Below are 21,335 nucleotides of genomic sequence, written 5' to 3'. Positions count from 1 at the left end.
GTTTAATGTTTTAAGGCCTTTCACTCTTCTGTAGGAGTACTATTATATACAGTGTAGTTCATTACTGATGTCAACTCCCCCCACCCCCCCGCCCCCCACCTTTTGGGGAGGGGTATGTGCTAATAAACTCTAACAAGCTTGGTTAAGTTTGAAAAGTATTTTGGGGAAAAAATCTAGTTTACTATGAATGTTAGAAAATTTTTCTACTGTTATATAAATAAATATATATGTGCATCTGTGTCTGGAATTCCAAGATGTGAGCCAGAGAGAAAAGAACAGAAAGAAATGGCTTCAACATTTCAACAAAGTAAAACTAACATTCTACATATTTTACAATGTTAGTCAAAATGAAAATTTGAATTTTATGGCTTATGTTATAACTGATTTACCTTTCCTATAGTCTCATGCATATAGAAACATTTTATATTTATTGAATACTGAATCTGATCTACAGAGATCTAATAGTGGAGGCCTGCAGTGCTGCTGTATGATAAAGATGCCTTTGGGACATCCTGGTGGTTGGGTTGTTGAGACTGAGTTTCTGCTGCAGGAGGCAGAAGTTCGATCCCTGGTTTGGGAAGTTTCACATGTTTGGACGGTGCAGCAAAAGAAAATACTAATTTTTAAGAAAGTTTTAATAAAACTGGGAGTATTATCTCAGTTTGGGAATCTTTTGTTGGCAAGCACATTGTGTAATACTAATGTATTTGTGTATTTGATAGCCGTTAGACAAAGTGTATTTGATAGCTGTTAGACAAAGTGTATTTGATAGCTGTTAGACAAAGTGTATTTGATAGCTGAATTTTTTTTTCCCCTAAGTTATTTTCTATAATAGACTTCATTGCTCTTTAGGTCAGTTGCAACCTGGAACCTCATCTGAGGGGCAATGTATATGTTCAGTATCAATCGTAAGTATTCTGAACATAAATATATACATATTTCCTGGTACATCTGTTTTGTTTATGTTGACTTCTGGGATTATCCCACTGACTATCTCTTTTATATACATTTAAAATGTATATATCAATAGCTGATACAGGAAATGTGTTACATTCTTTGTATATTTATATGGTTTTAAAAGATTCTCAGTAGCTATTATTAATTTAGTAATTAAAATACAAAACTTGGAAACAAGGATAATAGAATGGAGAATTTAGAAGTATAAATTGAAATTAAAGCCAACACAGATCTTAAGTATATTTTACCAGCTAAGAAAAAATTAATGTATCATTGTTTTGTCTTGATATTTGCTTCAGCCATTACATACCTAACTGATTACATAAACGACTGTAGAGCAATATAAATTGTAACCGAAAAAGAACATTTTCTAACAATGAAAACACTGCATTTTTAATAATCAGCTCTATCGGATTAAGACCTGGTTTGCATCCTTCAGAACATTTTGGAGGGACAGTAAAAAGGATGCCTAGTAAATGTTGAGTTTTAGAAGCTCTAATAAAGACTGTCAGTAGTAACTTTAGGTGGTCCTATGGTAAATTAACAGAAGGGTTTTTTAGTAGATGATACAGTTATATGTATATATTAGAACATTAAGGTTTATCTGTTAATTTGTGGTTTAAAGGGAAGAAGAATGCCAGGCAGCCCTTTCTCTATTTAATGGACGATGGTATGCAGGACGTCAGCTTCAATGTGAATTCTGCCCAGTGACCCAATGGAAAATGGCAATTTGTGGTAAAATACAACATGATGATTTTTTTCCCCCTTGATTGTTCCAGTTATATAAAAGGAGATTCTTAGCAGGAAAAAATACAAGCTTTAAAGAGAATTTTTTAAAAACTGAATAACAATTTCCACACTTTTTATCTTTCCACACATGTGAATTATATAAAGGACGTAACATTTTAGATCTATGTTACACTATGAAAAATGAGTTCATAGTGCATTGGTGGCAGAATCAGGTTATCTAATCTTTGATTCTGCATTTTGTGTACAACGTTAAGAAGTTGCATTTTACTTATTACAATTTTAGAGATGTTTTCTGTTCTTTGGCTCTTCTCACTTGAGTGTGTTTTTTCTCTCCATCTTTTATCATTAATGAACCTTCTGTTGTTTTCTGTTATGTAATCCTGTCATATTTTCTGCCTTCCATGAAACAGTTTTGTAAATTAGAGATTGATAATAGCTGTGTGGAGTGTGTTAAGGGTCCAGTCAGACTAATTTATGGACACTTGAGGCTTTCATGAATACATGGACTTTACTGAGACTATCTAGCAATTCTCTGGCCTTCTTATTTTTAAATTTATTCCTCTCAGATGGGCTTAGCCCAAATGTAAGTACCTCAGGTTGAAAAAAAAATGCTATTAATGCCTTTGGGGAACACTTCTCTTTCCCATTACTCTTCTTTGTTTGCTTTGTATTCACTTCTTAAAATCTCTTATTTAAAAAGTAGCTTAAAAATTCTGAATCACAAAAGTGGTTTTTTCTAAGCTTGCTCTTGGTCAGCTTGCTGTTCATTGATGCTGCTAGTTTTAAAGCATAGTAAAGTGGGGTGGGAGTAGCTTTTAGAAGGAAAACTAAAAGACCAAATTCAGTGTAAGTTTTAAGACTTGTAACATAAAAGGGTAAAAATAGTTTTCTCTCTAAAGTTCAGTAGTTTTCTCAGTTCATATATACCCCATTTGACTTCCCCTGAGACAAGAAGCTATTCTGCTTTTCTAAAAAATAACAGCAATGTAGAGGAAAGCAAAAAACTTAACAAAACATACCCTTTTAAAGTGCACAGTTCAGTGTTTTTTTATCATGTTCACAACTTTGTAATGATCACCTCTAATTCTGGAACATTTTCTTCACTTTCAAAGAAATCTGACATCTGTTAACAGCCGCTCGCCATTCTCTGCTTCCCTGTATCTTCTCTATATATTTGCCTATTCTGGACATTTTACATAAATGGAATCATATAACATTGACCTTTTGTGTCTTAACTTCGTGGCTTAGCACATTTGCAAGATACATCCATATTGTATCAATAGAATATATGAGAACTCTGTCCTTTTTGCATATGAATTATACTGCTTTCTATGGTATACTGTTGATTTGTTCTTGTTCAGTCACCAACTTGTGTCTTGACTCTTTGCAACCTCATGGACTGCAGCACGCCAGGCTTCCCTGTCCTTCACCATTTCCCACAATTTGCTCAAACTCATGTCCTTTGAGTCAGTGGTGCCATCCAACCACCTCATCCTCTGTCATCCCCTTCTCCTTCCTTCACTCTTTCCCAGCATCAGGTCTTTTCAGTAGGGTTGGCTCTACACATCAGGTGGCCAGAGTCTTAGAGCTTCAACTTCAACATTAGTCCTTCCAGTGAATATTCAGGATTGATTTTCTTTAAAATGAACTGGTTTGATCTCTTTGCTTTCCAAGGGACTGTCAAGAGTTTTCTCTAGTACTGCAGTTCAGAAGCAATAATGTTGATAACATTTTAATTTATTTGTTAGTTGATCGACTCTTGGGTTGTTTCCACCTTTGGCTATTATATATAATGGTACTGTGAAAGTTCACCTACAGATTTTATGTATGTTTCTCTTGTGCACATGATTCATAGCATAATTACAAGATCATGTGGTAATTCTTACAGAGAAGGAAATGGCAACCCACTCCAGTACTCTTGCCTGGAAAATCCCATGGACAGAGAAGCCTGGTAGGCTGCAGTTCATGGGTCACTGAGAGTCAGACACAACTGAGTGACTTCACTTTCACTTTCATGGTAATTCTAGGTTTAATATTTTGAAAAACTGCTTAACAGTTTTCTAAAGCAACTAAATTATTTTATAATTACACCAGCAGAATATGATTTCCATATACCCATAATACAGTTACTTTTCTTTATATTTTACCCATCCTGTCAAGTGTGACATACTATCTCATTGTGGTTTTCATTTGCATTTCTGTAATGGCCAGTTATGTTGAACATCTTTTTATGAACTTGTCATGTTTATAATCTTCTGAAGGAATGAGAAGTCAGTTGTCTGTTTTCTATTGGGTTACTTGTTTCATTATTGAGTTGTAAGTGTTCTTTAGATAATGTAGATAGAGGCCCTGTATTACACATGTATGCTGTGCGAATAAATTTTACAGTACACTTTTTTGCTGATGTACTTTGAGACACAGTTCTTAATTTTGATGAAATTTACTTTATCTATTTTAAAATAATTTTATAGTTTAAGTCTAGGGTCTCTCTTAAGTTAGCTTTTGTATATAGTGTCCAGGAGGATAGTATCTGTTTCACTTTTAACTGTTCTACGTATTTGAGGAATTTACTACCATTTTACTAAGCCCCAGTGGGATTATTAAAACAGGTTTAGTTTGACAAGAATGTTTTGTGTTAAGAGACCTTGGTAAATTTGAAACTAGTATGCTAATATTTATCATTGTATTTTAAAATACAAGGAAAATATATGTTCTTGTACCTACAGAGAGTGCTGCCATTTCACTAGTAATTATCTTACTACTACCACTCTGCTCTCAAATCACACTGCCACCTAGACTCCAAGGAGTGTGTTCTTCACTATTAACTTGAGTTCTTCACTGTCACTACGTGGCATGGTGAAACTCTAGGGAAGTGTGGTCACAGTTTGTTTCGTTGTGTCATCCAGTGGGGAAATGGGATGTTCTTACTAAGTTGTGAAACTTTACCTTTTTAATGGTAGTTTGTTAGAACATTTGAATGTTTTTGAAATCTGTGAGTCTGAACTGTGAAATCAGTTTGGACAAGCCATTTTAAATACATGGGAGAAAATAGTCTTATCACACTGGCATACCAGCACTGTACCTTGTGAAAAGGATGAAGTGCCAGCAGTAAATGCTGTTTCCTCACTGTGCCCTTGCAGGTTTATTTGAAATACAGCAGTGTCCCAGAGGGAAACACTGCAACTTTCTTCACGTGTTCAGAAATCCAAACAATGAGTTTTGTGAGGCAAATGGAGACATCTACCTATCTCCAGTTTGGACTGGCTCCTCCTTTGGAAAGAGCTCAGTGAGGAGAGTGAGGCTGGACCACCGTGACGACTACTATAACCGACAGAGGAGGAGGAGGAGCCCTGTGCAGGCCTACTCCTACAAGAGGAAAGAGAAGGCTGACAGGAAGAGGAGGAGTAGTCACGAGGGTGAGAAATCTCACAAACATGGGTCTAGAAGCCGGGGAAGGCACAGTTCCCACAGCAGCGGAAGAAAAAGGGACCACAGCGACAGGAGCAGCAGCCAGAGCTCCTCCAGGTCCATGAGCCACAGTGGGAAGAGGTCAGGGAGCAGAGACTGAACTTTTCAGAGCCACAAATCCAAATAAACTTCCTTTATCACTTTAACTTACTTCGTCACTGTGTTCTTCAGTGATTGTATACCCTATTATGTTGTTCAGTTGCTGAGTCAAGTCTGACTCTCTGTGACCCCCTGGATTGCAGCACGCCAGGCTTCCCTGTCCTTCACTGTCTCCCGGAGCTTACTCACACTCATGTCCATTGAATCGGTGATGCCATACAACCATCTCATCCTCTGTCATCCCCTGCTCCTCCTGCCTTCTGTCTTTCCCAGGATCCAGGTCTTTTTCAGTGAGTCAGTTCTTCGTATCAGGTGACCAAAGTATTGCAGTTTCAGCTTCAGTATCAGTCCTTCCAATGAATATTCAGAACTGATTTCTTTTAGGGTTGACTGGTTTGATCTCCTTGTTGTCCAAGGGACTCCCAAGAGTCTTCTCCAGCACCGCATTTTGAAAGCATTAATTCTTTCGTGCTCAGCCTTCTTTTTGTTTTTACTTAAAAAATTTTTTTGGCTCAACCTTCTTAATAGTCCAGCTCTTTCATACATGACTACTTGGAAAACTATAACTTTGACTGTAAGGATCTTTGTTGGCAAAGTGATGTCTGCTTTTTAATATGCTGTCTAGGTTTGTCCTAGCTTTCCTTCCTAAGAGCAAATGCTTTAGTGAACTGCTTTAGTGAACTCTGTTCTTCTTTCATTCTGCATCCTTTCCAGTGGAGATTTCTTTTCCAACCCACACACAGCCCACAACTGGGAGCCTACAGTGGCTTCTTCCCCTCCCCTCCACTGATCTGTGGTGAACAAGTGGCTGTGGAAGTGTTAGGGGAAGCACACTGACTAAAACCACCCACCCTGGTCAGGCCCTTTAGTAACCCTTTGCATGAGTTGTTTTATGACAGGAGATCCTCGTAAGGAATATAGAACTAATAAGCCACCACCAACCGGAAGAGTTAGGGAAAGGTCAGAAGGAGACACCACGTTTCTTTCTATTTCCCAGAATCCGTCTTGCTAGCATCCATCTTGACTGAGCGATGTGTGCGCCACCAGCAAAGACTCAGAATTAGAATGATTGGCCAAAGACCACCCGGAAACTAATCCCATCACCATAAAACCTGAGACTGCAAGCCATATGGCAGAGCAGTTCTCCTGGGTTTCCTTACCCTACTGGTCTCCACCCCGGTGCCCTTTCCCAATAAAATATCTTGTTTTGTCAGCACTTGTGTCTCCTCAGACAATTAATTTCTGAGTGTTAGACAAGAGCCCAGTTTTGGGCCCTGGAAGGGGTCCCATTTCCTACAACAGAAGCAGTTGATCTCTGGCCAAGGTTATGCTCTGCTGTGTTCCAAAGGCGCCATAGCCCACTGCACTCTAGTAGTTGCCACGAAAGCTGATGAGGCCTCTCCTTTCCTCTTTTTCCTCGTTTCCCTTCAGCTGAGGATCAGGCCAGTTAAAGTTGTGCGAGCACAGCTCAGACAGTTAAAAAGCCAATAGGGCACCTGCCTCTTGAGGAATCCTGTGAAAGGATAAGCAGATTGCAAAACAGACCACACTCTCAGAGCATTCACACAGTTTCCTGTTATGTGAGGCACATACTGGTTCAAACAAAACACTGAACCCACTGTTCTGTGGCCTCTGCCTTTGAGGCAGATTCCTTGACTTGTCTTCTCTGCTGCTTTTCGTCTCTCTTCTCTATGATTTATAAGAGCCTAGGCTACAGTCCATGGGGTCGCCAAGAGTCAGACACGACTGAGCGACTTCATTTTCACTTTTCACTTTCATGCGTTGGAGAAGGAAATGGCAACCCACTCCAGTATTCTTGCCTGGAGAATCCCAGGGATGGGGCAACCTGGCGGGTTGCCATCTATGGGGTCGCACAGAGCTGGACACGACTGAATCAACTTAGCAGCAGCAGCAGGAGTTACTTCTGAGCCATCCTAAAGAGAGCCTTTCTTATTCAGGGAGTTGTCAAAAGATGAGTCACTGGTTGGCCACAGGAATCTTTTTTTCTGTTTTCCCCTGCATAGGTTTCATAGTGCCTTAGTCATAGGCTGTCTTAATTACAGTGCATACCCTCAAATATAGATTTTATATAGGGCAATGAGAGGTCCTGAGGGGGTGTACTTGGAAGGAACTGTTGCAGGAAGGGAGAACCCCTTCCAGGGCCTGAAACTGGGCTCTTGTCTAACACTTGGAAATTAATTGTCCGAGGAGACACATGTGCTGATGAAACGAGATTTTAGTGGGAAAGGCACCCCAGTGGAGAGCAGTAGGGTAAGGGAACCCAGGAGAACTGCTCTGCCGTGTGGCTTGCAGTCTTGGGTTTTATCATGATAGGATTAGTTTCCGGGTGGTCTTTGGCCAATCATTCTAATTCAGAGTCTTTGCTGGTGGCACACTCATTGCTCAGTCAAGATGGATGCTAGCAAGAGGGATTCTGGGAAGTGAATGGACAACTGGTGTCTCCTTTTGACCTTTCCTGAACTCTTCTGGTTGGTGGTGGCTTGTTATTTCCGTATTCCTTACAAGGATCTCCTGTCATAAAACAACTCATGCAAATGGTTACTAAAAGGCCTGACCAGGGTGGGCTGTTTCAATCAGTGTGCTTCCCTCAGCAGAACTATATTTAAAAAAATAAGTGGACATGTTATCTTGAAAATGTTTATTTTAAATTGCCTCACTTATAATAACCGTTTATAAGTTAGAAATTCCATTTGCAAATGAGCCTAATGGCTGTTTTCAATGAACAGTTCTCATGGGCTCTATAATCTTACAATTTTCAGTGGGATTTTAATATAATGATCTTCCTTATGTATCTCACTATACAGTATTTTGTATTTGTAATACCTGTACTAATAGGTATCATGAATACCTAGATTTTGGTTTTATACAAATGAGGCAGTTATTTTTGCAGATACAGTTCATTTTAATGATTGTGTCAGCACTTAAACTAGAAAGAATTGCAGAAGGTGGAAAAATAGGTGGAAGGAGTCAATTTCTAATTATATATTTAATATTGAGGGTTTTAATTTTTTTAGCAGGCAATTTACATACCTTCCCACCCCTTCCTTCAAGTTAGTGTTGACAATTTTCCATAATAAACTACTTAAAGGGAAGCTTTTGTCAAGAATGGAATGAAATTGCAAAACAAAACAACCCCCAAAACAAAACCCAAATCACTGGTGCTTTTTAAAAACCAACACTTTACCCAGTTTTTTCAAACTCACAGTGGTGAGGGTTGTGCTGTGTGCATCTTCAGTGTTTCCAGGTGCTGGCTCCCCTCCAGATGGCAATAGCGGAGCTGCCATGGTGCAGCCTGTCCATGCTAATGCTGGGTTTGGAGCCACACTCAGCTTCACATTATCTGAAGATGCTGGATGGAAGCCTAAGGTCTTGAAATCCCAAATGGTCATGGTTCCATTGGTGCCAGTAGCGCAAAATATGCCACTGGCTGCCTTGTCCACCTTATAATGAGTAATGTTCTGGTGCAGCATCTTCAGGGCCGTGTTGTGGTCCTCAGTAGTAACCCACTTGTTCACGTCATGGAAGCGCTCCACAGCTGACATGTGCTGGATGCTCTGTTTGGGGTCATCTAGAGATGAAGATCAAACAGCCGCATCATCATAGTTAAAGAGCATGGGGCAGCAATCATGACCGGCAGCCACGACATTGTTCTCTGAGACGAATGACTCTGTCTGGAGGGATTCAGAGTTGAGACCTGCACACTCTTTGTTGTAGCACGTTGGGGTGGTAGCTGACCCAGGCCAGGCAGCTGCTGCTGGCTAAGAAACTGACTCTGTGTACCCAGCCACTGGTGCCACTGCGACTGAACTCTGACATCAGGTGACTGAAAGGCATCTTGCCACCCTAGGACGTACTGACTGGCTTCTCACCCACTTCTTTAATGGAGGCAGAAAACACTCTACATTTGGATGCACAGGATCCCCTGCCAGCATGATGTCGTTGGGGATTCGAATACAAGCTGAGGACTGTGGAGCGAATCGGCTTTTTAATGTGCTTGCTCACCCACCAGTCATTTTCAGACTTGAAGTAGCAAAAGGAGATGAGTCATGTTCTGCTATCCCTGGGAAATTTGTTCTCTGTCGAGGACCACTTGACAAAAGTGGCGGCCTGATTAATTCTCAGGATCACCAGGATTAGATTCTAGACACCCTCCTTCTGACTCCAGATTTAGGCGTTGCAGTTGGCCCGCAAGTGATGGTGTGGGCACCTGTGATGTGTCCATTGTGTTCCTTGACCTCATGAACTTTGACCCACTGGCCCCCATTCTTATAGATGTAGACTTCATGATTACTGGAGCTAAGGGTGATCTGGGTATGAACCCTCTTCCAGGCATGACAGGTGATTGGCTCCAGTAAAAACTGATGCAGGGACATTATTGTTAGTGTTTTCAAAGGATAGAAAGCTGGGATTAGGCTTTCCAGACTGACTCAAAGCATTGAATTCACAGACTGTGGTCAGTCAACAAGAACAGTCTCCCGTAGACATGGGCAGAAGACCCCAAGTTATTATTTTTTAATACCTGTAATCTTGATTGTTCACTAGAAAATATTCAAGAGTCAACTGTTGCAAAGTCCTAAAAGTGGCATTTATTGAAAATAGATAAAAGTCTTGAGTAACACAAGATCCACTTTTTTTAACAAAGTATATGAAAACTAAATCTCCATTATCTTGTCTGTGCTTACAACAAACAACTACATTTAACAGAAAATGAATACTTAACAATTTACTGAAAAACTGAAAAATTTTCAGCAATTCTCCTTAGTTTGACTGAACTTTTGGAAGAGATAAAAACACTACATTTGTAGGGTAAGGGAGTTAGAGAAGGCAAGATTTGGAAAAACGAGACTGGCATTTTACAGGAACAGATCACCTTTAATGAGGTAAGAAGGGGCATCAGTCAGATTAATGAGCTGCTGCACTAATCCAAGAAAAGAGTTAGTGTATATAGGCATATATGTGTAAATCTGCCGCCTTAAGGGGGCCAGTTCTTCTCCAAGGTTGTTGAATTAGTTAAACGGCTGGTACAAGGAATTCTGGAGATCGCTGGGTGTAGTCAACCTTAATGTCCATTTTTTCTTTGGGTGAGTGAGTTCTTTGTTTTGCATAGAATGGTGGGGAGAATTTGGAGGGGAGTTTTAACTCCATGCTGTTTTGAGCTGTGTAACTTTTCTTCATTACAGAACCTAAGGAATATATATAAAAAGAGAAAACAGAGGTGGGTGTCCTTAATATTCAGGGCTTCTTTGTGTTGGTAAATGAGGGTCAGGGATTTGTGGTCTGGGAGGAAGGAAGTCTAAGGCCTGTAGTTGATTTTCTATTCTAGCCTTCAGGGTCTCAAGCAAAAGAACAGTCTTGACTTGATCTCAGGAAGTGGCTTGGATTCGGTCTTGGAATCACTGGAAAAGATTAAGCAAACAAGTCCCAAAGGTGAGTAGAAGGATGATAAAAATGAATGATCCAAGAAGGGGTGAAACCCAAGGCATCCAGTTCCAATCTGTTAACCACGACTGCCAGGGGTAGCTTCATCTCTGGCTCATTCACCAGGCTCGATCTGTAAGGTTTTTTGCAGCTCCTTGGACTATACCCAGCTGGTTGGCATAGAAACAGCAGATTCGTCCAGAAAAAGGCACACCTCTCTTCTCTGCAGTGAGTAGATCTGATCCCCTTCTGTTTGGTAATATTATGGCTGCCAAGGAATCAAGTTGATTTTGGATAGTTATTAGGCCTTGAGCTATTTCATGGAGGCTGTCTGATAGGTCTTTAGATAGTGTCTGATAGTTTTGAATGGAGGTGGTTAAGCTGGTGGTTCCGATTCCAGCCGCTATTCTTAGTCCTGCTAAGAGGGGAATGAAAGTATGGCTCATTTTATTCACTTGTGGATGAGAAGAATAGGCAAGAATTGATCATTGGGGGCTGTTAAAATGTTTGGACTGGAGTGTATGAAGGTGCGGGTTCTGGTCCAGTTAGTAAGTAGACAGTGGTATGTAGACGTCCCACACAGGAAAAATAGGCCAGGTGTCCTGATACAACAGCTGAAGTTGATGACGAAGAGGAGTCGAGGGAGGGTTTTGATTGTTTTTTCAAGGACGCTCAGAGACCCCACTAAGGTGGCTCCAACGATAGGAGAGGTGGAGGAATATGTTGAGCGAAACTGCCCTGTAAAGGTTAAAGAGTGTCTTGCAGAACAAGAAACATTATATATAGCCTTTCCAGTGGCAGAGAGTAAGGTGGAGTTATGGTTGTACATGGACTTAGGGATGGTGCCCACGGGTTGTTCATATGAACTGTTTGGGGAATTTTTGGATAGGTAAAAACGAGCTGGTTATAACAGTTACTCTCTGGGTGACAGGGCTTCCCATTAGGTTTTTTGTTGAAGGAGGCAAGTTTGCTGAGTAAAAATTTTAAGAGTATGTCTGAATTTCTGATTTGGTCACTAGTGTGAAGATATTTGGAGATAGCAACGACAGCCCACTCCAGTGCTCTTGCCTGGAAAGTCCCATGGATGGAGAAGCCTGGTAGGCTCTACAGTCCATGGGGTCGCAAAGAGTTGGACACAAGTGAGTGGCTTCACTTTGACTTTCACTTTCATGCATTGGAGAAGGAAACGGCAACCCACTCCCAATCTCCTTTACTTTTGCCTGTAGAAACCCAGGGACAAAGTAGCCTGGTGGGGTGCCATCTGTGGGGTCGCACAGAGTCGGACGTGACTGATGCCACTTAGCAGCAGCAGCAGCACTGAAGATATTTAAGACATGAGACGAATAAAGGCTCCCCACGGTATGAGTGGTATAGGGATATGTTACCAGTGGTCCAGTCGAGGATGGATGTGGGAAGATGGATGTGGGGAGGGCTGAATCTCCCAAAGGGGTTACGGATAAACATATCTAGCAGTCTTTAGCCAGTTGTGGGTTAGAAGCATTGAAAAGGGTATAGGTTAAATTAAGGGTCTGGAATGAATAAATAGTTGAGGTTAGGATTTTGAAGGAGTCTGTGGGCCAGAGGAAGAAGGGAGGATAAGAAGATGTTAACATTTGAGGACATGAGTATAAGATAGACTACTATGGAAAATAATTGGATTTCAAAGGGGTAAAAGTTACAAAAGGTTCCCTGTAGCCACAGGGTGGAGATGTAATAGTTAATGTATTTGAGCATGGATCCTGGAGGACTCGAGACCCAGATATCTGCCAGAAGTTGTTCCAGGAATAATTGCAGCCATGAAACCAACAGGCTCATCCGTCACCAGTTGGAGCTGGCGGAAGCCGTGGGAACTTTAGAGTTGTAGGGCCTGTGTGAGAAACTTTATAAGTATTAGTTTGGCAAGTGTTTTTATCATTGGGCTGCATAACCTTTTTTAACCAGGTGATGTATACCGAAGGGGTGATTTCTTTTAATTTTGCAGTGGTAGGGGTCAGCAGAATTACCGTGTAGGATCGTTGCCATTTTGGGGTTAGATCTGGGTGGGACTGCACTGTCATATAGACTTCGTCTCCTATTTGAAGGGATGGGTATGGAAGATTGGGGTGTGGTCAAGAAAGTAAGTTATCCATGTGTTGCCAAAGGGCATCTCTTATCTGGGCAAGTAAAGGAAAAGGAAGGTGGGAAGGCAGTTTGGGACTGTCCTGGGAGGGCGAGAGACCCAAAGGTATTATGGGCCTCCCATCCACGGCCTCGAATGGACTGATATTTAAGCGTTCTTTTGCTAAGGCCTGGGCCTTTAAGAGGGCTAAAGGGAGGAGTATAGTCCAATCTTGATGAAGTTCGATCGTTAATTTGGTCAGGGTTTTTTTTAGGACTTGGTTGGCTCTCAACCTTACTGGAAGACCAGGGATGATAAGGAACAATAAACCTCCAAGGAACTGGAAGGCTCCTGCAGTAGTATGGGTGATTTGGGATGTGAGAAGGAAGGCATTCCAAACCTGAGGAGGATTTCAGTTAAGAATAAGGCGAGCCACAGTAGGGGCTCGTTTGTTAGTCAGGAAAGCTTCAATCCATCCAGAAAATGTATCTATGAAGACTAAGAGAAATTTAACCCTTTTTATGGGTGGCATGTGGGTGAAATCTACCTGCCAGTCTCTTGTGCAGGAAGATGTCCATGAATTTGTTGGGTGGGGAAAGGAGGGAGGTGAATGTTAGGATTTGTCTGCTGACAAATGGTACAAGTTTGGGTCAGATTATTTAAATAAGTCGCATCTTCAGCTCAATAAAGTTCTAAAGGAAAGTCTTAAGTACGTTTTTAGAGGAGTGGAAAAGGGAAAGCAAATATAAAAGTAATATGCTGATGTTAGGCTCATCAATCTGGGCTATAGTAGACAGGACTAACAGAGGCAGCCACTTTGCTTTATGATCTGCTATATTGTTATAAAAGGAGACAGGACTATGTCGCTGATGTCCCTTGCAGTGTATTACAGCAGCTTGTTTTGGTAGCTGAGCCGCATGGAGGAGTTCAGAAATAAAAGAAGCATTGAGAATAGGTATCCCCTTTTGAGTGAGGAATCCTCTCTCTCTCCAGATTATAATGTTAGAATGTAATATGGTATAGACATACTTGGAGTCACCTTAAACGTTTATATTTTGGTCTTTGGCTAGGGTCAAAGATTGTGTAAGTCTGTTACGAGGATGTGTGAGCTGGGAGTGTGGCTGACTTGATGAGGTGAGGGGGATAACTTTATCAGGCTGTCCCTGGACTATAGCATATCCAGCCCCGAATTGGGACTTGCTTCTGGGCACTGCCATCTATGAAACATGATGGGACTTTGGGGTCAGAAAGAGGTTGATCAGTTATATGTTCAAAGGGATTAAGTGTCATATCTAAGGTCTGGACACAGTCATGAGACTGGTGTTCTGTTTCTGGATCTGGTGTAGGGAGTAAGCTAACAGGAGTAAGATGTTTACAAGGCATAAAAGAAAGGGATGGGTTGAGGAGGATTTGTAGTTGACGGGGCAGAGAATGGAAACCCCAGTGACAGAGTAAATCTTTGAAGGAATGAGCCAAGCATACATTTACAGGAGCATTTTGGGTTAGTTTTGGGGTTCAGGTATTAAGAGGGTGGTGGCAGCTAAGGCCTGGGGACAAGGTGGCCATCCAAGTGTGACAACATTGAGTTGTTTAGATCAGTAAGCTAAAGGGCCCCATATTCCCCCTGCCTCTTTTGGCACAGACTTCCTAAGGCATGTCCTTGTTGAGAATGTACAAAAAGGAAAAAAGACTTGGCATAATCAGGTAAGTAAAGAGAAGGGGCCTGCAGTAAATGTTTGATAAGTGTCTAAATTGGGGTGTGGACAGAGGTGGGGGCCAATAAGGGTTCATCTGAGTTTTTTTTGAGTAGCTTGGTAGAGAGGTTTTGTGTGGAGGGCAAAATTTGGGACCTATGTTCAGAAGAGTTTAAATAGGCCCTCTTGGTTTGGGGCCTGGGGGGTCTATGTCAAAACTCAAAGTCTCTGATCTAGGATGATTTTGGATGTGGGAATGAGAAGTTCAGTTCAGTTCAGTCACTGAGTCATGTCCGACTCTTTGTGACCCCATAAATCTCAGCACACCAGGCCTCCCTGTCTATCACCAGCTCCCGGAGTTCACTCAGACTCACGTCCATTGAGTCAGTGATGCCATCCAGCCATCTCATCCTCTGTTGTCCCCTTCTCCTCCTGCCCTGAATTCCTCCCAGCATGTACTCTGAATATAAGTTAAATAATTCTTCCCGTGAGTCAGTTCTTCACATGAGGTGGCCAGAGTACTGGAGTTCCAGCTTTAGCGTCATTCCCTCCAAAGAAATCCCATGGCTGATCTCCTTCAGAATGGACTGGTTGGATCTCCTTACAGTCCAAGAGACTCTCAAGAGTCCTCCAACATCAGTTCAAAAGCATCAGTTCTTTGGCGCTCAGCCTTATTCACAGTCCAACTCTCACATCCATACATGACCACAGGAAAAACCATAGCCTTGACTAGATGGACCTTTGTTGGCAAAGTAATGTCTCTGCTTTTGAATATCCTGTCTAGGTTGGTCACAGCTTTTCTTCCAAGGAGTAAGCGTCTTTTAATTTCATGGCTGCAGTCACCATCTGAGTGATTTTGGAGCCCAAAAAAATAAAGTCTGACACTGTTTCCACTGTTTCCCCATCTTTTTCCCATGAAGTGATGAGACCAAATGCCATGATCTTCGTTTTCTGAATGTTGAGCTTTAAGCCAACTTTTCCACTCTCCTCTTTCACTTTCATCAAGAGGCTTTTTAGTTCCTCTTTACTTTCTGCCATAAGGGTGGTGTCATCTGCAAATCTGAGGTTATTGATATTTCTCCTGGCAATCTTGATATCAGCTTGTGTTTCTTCAAGCCCAGCATTTTTCATGATGCACTCTGCATATAAGTTAAATAAGCAGCGTGACGATATACAGCCTTAATGTACTCCTTTTCCTGTTTGGAACCAGTCCGTTGTTCCATGTCCAGTTCTAACTGTTGCTTCCTGACCTGTATACAGACTTCTCAAGAGGCAGATCAGGTGGTCTGGTATTCCCATTTCTCTCAGAATTTTCCACAGTTTATTTTGATCCACACAGTCAAAGGCTTTGGCATAGTCAATAAAGCAGAAATGGATGTTTTTCTGGAACTCTCTTGCTTTTTCCATGATCCAGTAGATGTTGGCAATTTGAGTTCTGTTTCCTCTGCCTTTTCTAAAACCAGCTTGAACATCAGGAAGTTCACGGTTCATGTATTGCTGATGCCTGGCTTGGAGAAGTTTGAGTATTACTTTACTAGCATGTGAGATGAGTGCAATTGTGCAGTAGTTTGAGCATTCTTTGGCATTGCCTTCCTTTGGGATTGGAATGAAAAGTGACCTTTTCGAGTCCTGTGACCACTGCTGAATTTTCCAAGTTTGCTGGCATATTGAGTGCAGCACTTTCACAGCATCATCTTTCAGGATTTGAAATAGCTCAACTGGAATTCCATCACCTCCACTAGCTTTGTTTGTAGTGATGCTTTCTAAGGCCCACTTGACTTCACATTCCAGGATGTCTGGCTCTAGATAAGTGATCACACCATCATAATTATCTGGGAATGAGAAGTAATGTCATGTAATTGACAGTGGTGGAAGCAGTTTTTGCTTTGGAGAGTGAGACTTTGTAACCCCAGTTGCCTAGGGCATTTCATACTCTCACAGTTATGGCAAGAGGAACTACATAACAATAGATTGTGTACATTTTGGAGTAAGGTAGTAGAGCCTAGGTCTAAAGTTTGTAGGTCTCTTTGAAGGGCTTGACCAAAAAATGAGGGCTATCTCTAAACCCTTGTGGTAAAACGGTCCAGGTTAATTGTTGAGATTGATGTTTGTCTGGATCCGTCCAGGTGAGAGCAGATACAGGCTGTGAGGAGTGGTATAGAGGTATAGTAAACAAAGCATTTTTGAGGTCTAATATGGTGTGTCAGAGGGAATATGTGAGAGAAGGGTGTAGGGATTCACAGGTTGTACAGGTATTATGGCCTCATTGATCTTGCAAAGATCTTGGACTAGACACCAGAAGTGGGGTCCCTTTTTGAGTGCCAATATAGGGGTATTATAACGAGAACAGATAGGCCTCAAAAGGCCAGCTTTGAGCAGTCTGGAGATTATTGGTTTAAGTCCTTGTCAGGATTCTGTGGTCAGGGTATACTGAGTTTGGGTTATTACTTGAGAGGGATTTTTAAGAAAGACCTGAATGGGAGAATGGTGTCTGGCTACTTATGGGGCTTCAGTATCCCAGAACTGAGGATCTATTGGGGGAAGGTCAGGGGGCAGGTTTTGGGAGTTAGGGCAGGCCAGGAGTTCAGGTGCCATTTGGGTGCAAAGAATTGATACGGGATCTAAGAATGAGAGGTGTATAAAAGTTTGTAGCTTAGCCAGAAGATCACACCCCATCAATGCCAGTGGGCATTGAGGAACTACTATAAAAGAATGTGTTAGTGTTGTTTTGCCAAAGGAACAAAGGAGAGGAGGGGTTATTTGGGGATGCCTGAGACACCTTCAGTTGCCAAAGGAGGTTAAAAGTGAAAAGGCAGCTACAGTGTCTATTACGAACAAGACTTTGTGTTCGGCCACCATGCCAATTCCCCGAAACTCCAGATCTATCTGTATGGGGCAGACTTGGGGTCTGGAGCTTAGGCTCTGTCACTGGAATAACTCAGGCACAATTGGATCATCTGTCACCTCATCTAAGGAACCATGGTCTGGGATACCAGGGCCTCCCTGAATCTGGTTCCTGGCCCATTGTTGTTGGGCCTGGGGTGAGCCCCAAGATTTGGTGGGTAGTGTCTGAGGACAGTCCATTTCCCAGTGGCCCATTGTTTGCAGGTGGGCCAGGGTTTGGTGGGTGGCCGGGGGTTTGGGCAGGACTTAGCCCAGTGTCCCCTTTGGTTACATCTGAAGCATGGGCCTGGAGGGTTAGCTCCCATATGGGTGGGCCGAGGTTGATGGGCCAAAGGGGTTGAAATTTTTCTGTTTCTTTTTGAAGTTTTTCTTTGGATAGCTGCAGCGAATAAAGCATATTTGGGCTTTCTTTCCTTTTCTTTTTCTTTTTTTCACTTCTTCCTCCCTATTGTTGAAAACTTTAAAGGCTATTTCTAGGAGATCTCACTGAGGGGTTTCAGGGCACTTCTCTAACTGGTATAGTTTTTGGCAAATATCAGGGGCTGACTGGCTTATGAACTGGACATGTAGGTACAGAAGTCTGGTGGGGAATGGAAATATCTAGAATAGTTTATTTTTGGACTGCTTCAGTAAGCCGTGAAAGAAAAAGGGCAGGATTTTCATCTTTTTGTTGAGTCACTTCCCTAATCTTATCGTAGTTAACATGAATGTGAGAGCTTTATAGCATTCCTTCTAGTAAACAGGTGATCATCTGATGCAGGTACAGCATGTCGGCATCTCCTGCTTGATATGTCCACCATGGCTCACATCATCAGCCACCAGATTAGTCCTATCATGGTTATGGAGCTGATCAGCACGAGTCTGGGCTGCCTGCCCAGCATGAGACTGGGCAAAGAGAGAGAGACAGACTCTGAAGGAGGGAGGGACATCCCTCAAGTACCTCCCTGGAGGGCCTTTTGGCCAGGGGTTTCCCCCGGAACCCAGAAAGGATGATAGTCCATGGCACCCTAGAGTATCACCTGAGCTTACTTGGGCTACTGGGTCAGGCGAGAATTCATGGTGGATGGATGCAGATCAAATGGCCTTTGTCCTAGAGTTGGTCGGTCTTGAGGAAAAGAAACTGTAGAGAAAACAGGAAGAGAGACAGAGAGACCAATATTCCTCGGGGTACATGGAAAACCAATAAAGCCCTCGAGGAAGTATTGAAAGTCTGGGTGGAAAAGTGAGCTCGACAGGCTTCCATGCTCTGAAGAGCTGGCTGTGGAGAAGAAGGAACCTCACCTTCCCCGGTTTCAGCACCAAAAATTGTAGGGTAACAGAGTTAGAGAAGCCGAGACTGGAAAGAAGAATGAGACCAGTGAAGGAGTCTTTTGGGCCAAGAAAAGAAAACAGTTTCAAAGGCCCTTGCTGAATCATCTAACTTTGGAGAAAACAAAACAGAACTTTAGGTCTTGCCCTGATGCCCCAGGCCAGTTGGATCTATCTGGGACTTATCACCCCCTGTCCAGAAACCTTCCACCCCCTACACCTGCCCAGAAGACTTATCATCCCCTGCCGAACTACAAATGCCATCTCAACTAAAGAATACCCAAAACATCCTGCTTGATTAACATTTTCCTTATCACTTCCACAAACCTCCTTATAAATATGGAGCCTCCCTGATCCCTCTCTGTTGGGAGCCGTGTTAGGCATTACTGACAAAATGGAGGAACGGCCCCAGCCCCTTCTCGTTCCACAGGCATGGACCCGGGATAAAGGAGTTAGCTCTTGTGATTCTGACTTGTTTCCTCCTTTCTTCTGTTGAGTTGGCTGGAAAGAACGTTGAGGAGCTTATTGTTCTTGAGAGAAGCGTGAGAAGGCACAAAGCCTTCTGCAGTTGTGCCCAGAAAATAATCTATAAAGTAACCCTTGACATTTGTTCAAGGATTTTTACAAAGACTGTCCCAGGATGAGCACATAGGCTGCAGCTTGAGGCATGGGAAGGATTGTTATCTGAGACCTGTTTGTGAGGGATATGTTTATGGCAAAGAAAGTTCGCTGAGCTTAGTGATTAGGAATAATTAAGAATAGCTAGAAGCCTTTTTAGGAGATAGTGAGCTTAAGATACTAGGGGCAAGCAGAATTTAGGAAGATAAGAAATAAACTGAGGAATGTGATATGCAGCCCAGACATAAGCATGAGTTACAATGTAATCACAAGTAAACACTATTCTGAGAATATCTGAAGCAGGAACTCTGTTTGAAGGGCAACAGTGAGACAATAATATGGGTGAGGGGGAACTGAAAATGTTAAACCTCTGACCTAATGTATTTGAAAAAGTATAAAAGAGAACTTGATGCTTGAAATAAACATGTAGTCCCATACCCTGAGTCAGAGGCTACATCATTTCCTGCCGACATCGCTCATCCGTTCAGGCTGATCCCCTGGCTGCTGGACCTGGACTCCGACACCTCTCTGCGGTCAGCGTGGTCATTAGGCCGACTGTTGACCCTCCTTGCCTGAATAAAGGACTTGTGTTGAGGTCGTCTTTCCTCTTTCTGCCTCAGCCTGAAGTATACCTTAACATTGCTCGAACATCCTCTGAGCTCACTTTTCTGCCAGGACTCAAGTTCCCCTTGGGGCCGCCCAGTGGCTTCATGAGCAGCGCAAGCCTTATGTTAAGGCTGTATTGATGCTTTGTGTACCCTCAGGCGTCGGCTCTACCCCCTTTCCCTCTCTTTCTTTCTGATGAATAGGGAACTCTTGCCATTTGACTGCTCTACATCCAGCGCTTCACTCAAGCCCGCCCCTAGATTAAGGTAAGATCCAGATGGTGTTCTAGAGGCGCCCTAGAACTTAGTCCTCTCTGGATCTTGGGGACCCCCTGCCCAGGGCCACTCTGTAGGCGGCAGTCGGGGGACAGTCCACCTCGACACAGAGCACTCTCTTCATCAATCCTATTGCAACCACGGGTGATGACTCGAGTTCTCAAAGGGAGCCTCTGCTTGCCTTTCAATTATGGGGTCTGGCCAGTCTGTCCCTCCCCTCTGACCTGTGTTCTCAAAAATCTCAAACCACTCTCACTCACTGAACTCAAAGTTAACCATTTAAAACAACTCTGTACACAGATTGGAGAAGGCAGTGGCACCCCACTCCAGTCCTCTTGCCTGGAAAATCCCATGGACGGAGGAGCCTGGTGGGCTGCATCCATGGGGTTGCTAAGAGTCAGACACAACTGAGCAACTTCACTTTCACTTTTCACTTTCATGCATTGGAAAAGGAAATGGCAACCCACTCCAGTGTTCTTGCCTGGAGAATCCCAGGGATGGGGGAGCCTGGTGGGCTGCCGTCTATGGGGTCGCACAGAGTCGGACACGACTGAAGCAACTTAGCAGCAGCAGCAGTACACAGATTTGGCCTCTACCAATTAGACAAACAAGACTGCTGGCTTGAGGTTGGCACATTTGACTTTACCATTCTTCAAAATCTCACAGACTTCCTTAGATAGAATGGCAGGTGGTTGGAGGTCCCCTATTCCCAAGCCTTTTGGGCCCTTCGGATCAGGCCCTCCCTATATAAGGCCTGCTCCACACATGAGGTCCTTCTGTGCACCATACCTCCCAAGCAAAAGGGCTCTTCTTTCTCAGCCACAGAAGGCAGCCTTTAGAGCCACGGAATTCGACCCCACGGATGAGCCCCCTCCCTACCTGCCACCCCGCCACCGCTTTCTTTCCCCTTCATCCAACTGACCTATTGGCCTGGAAACTTCTCCTGACTCCCACTCAACCCTGCTCTCCCATCTCCCCAACTCCCCCTCCCCACCTTCCTTCCGCCCCTGCCACATGATCACGTACCCAACACGTTTCCCCTGAGAGAGGTGGCAGGACCAGAGGGCCCAACCCAAGTCCATGTGCCATTTTCATTGTCAGATGTGAGCCAGATAGAAG

The 21,335-nt window shown here is 42.9% G+C and overlaps 1 protein-coding gene and 1 pseudogene across 1 annotated transcript in view; one reads left to right on the top strand and one right to left on the bottom strand.

Moving 5' to 3' along the window:
- LOC132659056 (U2 small nuclear ribonucleoprotein auxiliary factor 35 kDa subunit-related protein 2-like) overlaps positions 1 to 19,772 on the top strand; it is a 56,507-nt gene extending 36,735 nt beyond the window's left edge. Inside the window, exons 9-11 of the mRNA XM_060408679.1 lie at positions 853 to 908; positions 1,583 to 1,692; positions 4,848 to 19,772. Coding sequence (XP_060264662.1) covers positions 853 to 908; positions 1,583 to 1,692; positions 4,848 to 5,275 — 594 coding nt within the window. The 3' untranslated portion in view covers positions 5,276 to 19,772. The remainder of the gene's footprint in view (positions 1 to 852; positions 909 to 1,582; positions 1,693 to 4,847) is intronic.
- LOC132659057 (actin-related protein 2/3 complex subunit 1A-like) lies at positions 8,627 to 9,698 on the bottom strand (annotated as a pseudogene).
- Positions 19,773 to 21,335: the final 1,563 nt, after the last annotated feature.

This window comes from Ovis aries, chromosome Y, assembly GCF_016772045.2.
Source record: "Ovis aries strain OAR_USU_Benz2616 breed Rambouillet chromosome Y, ARS-UI_Ramb_v3.0, whole genome shotgun sequence".
Taxonomy (NCBI): domain Eukaryota; kingdom Metazoa; phylum Chordata; class Mammalia; order Artiodactyla; family Bovidae; genus Ovis; species Ovis aries.
The sequence above is the reverse complement of the archived record's forward strand: the minus strand, read 5'-3'. Positions and strand labels throughout refer to the sequence as shown.